The following is a 2,121-nucleotide window of genomic DNA, read 5'->3' as shown; positions in this document are numbered from 1 at the left end:
GCTTCAAGGTTGACAGGTCAGAGTCTGGAAAGTGGAGGAATGAAGTCCACTGCCATCTGAACAGAAAGACTTTTTTTCTCTACAAGGATAATAAGTGTCATTCCATTGGTGCTCATGAGAACAGCATGAATGCCACAAACATCTGTGAAAAACAGCTTGACACTCTGAAACATGGAATTGACATTTTGAAAGAGATGATACTTCAAGGGTTGAAGGAAAAGGTCAACGCAATCAGAGGTAAGTTTTAAATGGTCCCATAGGGCTGGAGATGTAGCTCAGTGGTAGAGTGTTTGCCAGCATGTATGAGGACTTAGATTCAATCTTCACTGCTACAAAATAAGTAAAAGAACATATCAGACAGCCCTGCCCCCACAGGAAACAACAGGGGTACATGTTAGGGACATTCGCTGTTTTAACAGAGGAAAAAAATGAATCGCTCTTAGTCCTATCTAAGCAGCAGCAAGGGCAAAATGTAGAGGGTAACGCAAGGTCAGTGGATGGGAAGGGACGATCAGTAGAAAGATAAGATTCACCAAGGCCAGAAGCTAATCTCTTTCCAATGGGCATAGTGCCCCTCACTCTGCAGGCTGAGATGTGTGGCCAGTATGAAGTAGACAAACATTTCACAGGATATGCTATTATTAGCCTCAATGGAAAGAACATGTTCCATGTTAACACAAGCACTGGCAACTGGACACAACTGGATCCTAGATTCAAGAAGATTATAGAAATGTGGAAGAAAGACAAGGTTGTAGCTGCCTTCTTAGAGAGGACTATAGAGGGCGACTTCAGGACCTGGCTTGATGAGCTCATGTTGCACTGGAAAGAACATCTGGAGCCTGCAGGTAACTGGGAAGATGGGGTGAAAAACTTTTTGCAGGTCGGGTAGTGGTGAGAGTGGATCTGGAAGGAGTGAGGAGGAAAGTGTGTGCCATTAAAATCAAGATACATGTATGCAGGCATGACAATCTCAGTGAACAAATGTACTGTGTTTAGAAATGTCTTGCTTAAATATAGAGAACTACAGCAGGTATTCTATGCAGAACATTCAACCCTAAATGGGATGTCTTCAACACATCTCTCTCCCAGAGGTCAGGGAATGGTGCGGAAGAGGAGGCACACAACATGTAAGAACCAGGGGGCATTGAGGATACCAAGGACTTCTCCTCTTAAGTCAACATGATCCACACACATATGAACTCACAGGTACTGGAGCAGCATTCACAGGGACTGCACCACATCCTCTGTGCTTCTGTTATGGCTTCCAGTTTCATGTTTTTATGAGATTCCTGAACAAAGGAACAAGTTTGTCTCCGACTCTTGTTTGTGCCCACTTTAGGCAGTGTTCCTTCTGTTGGTCTATATTGTTTGATTTTAATGTGATAGTTCTTGTGTTTTCTTCCTTCATTTTTTTTGTTTTTGTTTTTGTTTTTTTGTTTTTTGAGACAGGGTTTCTCTCTGTAGCACTGGCTGTCCTGGAACTTACTTTGTAGACCAGGCTGGCCTTGAACTCAGAAATTCACCTGTCTCTGCCTCCCGAGTGCTGGGATTAAAGGTGTGCACCACCACGCCCGGCTTTCCTTCATTTTTTTAAAAAAATGAATAAATTAATGAGTGTGAACCTAGCCACTAAGGTGAAGGTTCACAACACACTATCATTTATACCCGCTGAGAGACGGAAAATCAATTTTCTCTGAATAAAAACTCTGGGAATATCAAATACTCCAAGGAAGATCACAAGATCAGTAATTGACCAATAAATAAGCAGTGACACAGGTTTGTGGGTTTTTTTTTTTTTTTTTTTTTGGTTTGGTGTGTGTGTGTGTTTGTTTTCATTTGGTTGCAATTGGTGGTTTCTTTCATTTTTGTTATTTTTCTTTTTGCTGATACTATATTTTGTTTTCTAGATTATGGGCATTTCTANATATGTTGGGCTTTGCTTTCATTTTTGAGAAACAACTTAAAGTTGTATAGGTAGAGAGAAGGGAGGAGAGGATCTGGGTGAACCTGAAGGAGAAGAATATGGTCAAAATATATTTAAATTAAAAATAGTTTTAAATAATAAGAAAAATATCTTTAAAAACTACTTATAAGTGGTAGTTACAAATTCAAAGACTATCA

At 40.2% G+C, this 2,121-nt stretch overlaps 1 protein-coding gene across 1 annotated transcript in view; it reads left to right on the top strand.

Moving 5' to 3' along the window:
• Nucleotides 1-8: 8 nt before the first annotated feature.
• The window catches only part of LOC110287955 (UL16-binding protein 1-like), a gene marked incomplete at its 5' end in the record, with an annotated part of 6,815 nt that continues 4,702 nt past the window's right edge, over nt 9-2,121 (top strand). The window contains 2 exons of the mRNA XM_021154433.2: nt 9-237; nt 570-845. Coding sequence (XP_021010092.1) covers nt 9-237; nt 570-845 — 505 coding nt within the window. The remainder of the gene's footprint in view (nt 238-569; nt 846-2,121) is intronic.

The sequence above is a fragment of the Mus caroli genome, unplaced genomic scaffold (genome assembly GCF_900094665.2).
Source record: "Mus caroli unplaced genomic scaffold, CAROLI_EIJ_v1.1 scaffold_18159_1, whole genome shotgun sequence".
Taxonomy (NCBI): Eukaryota; Metazoa; Chordata; class Mammalia; order Rodentia; family Muridae; genus Mus; species Mus caroli.
Note: the sequence above shows the minus strand (reverse complement) of the source record. Positions and strands in the feature narration are given on the sequence as shown.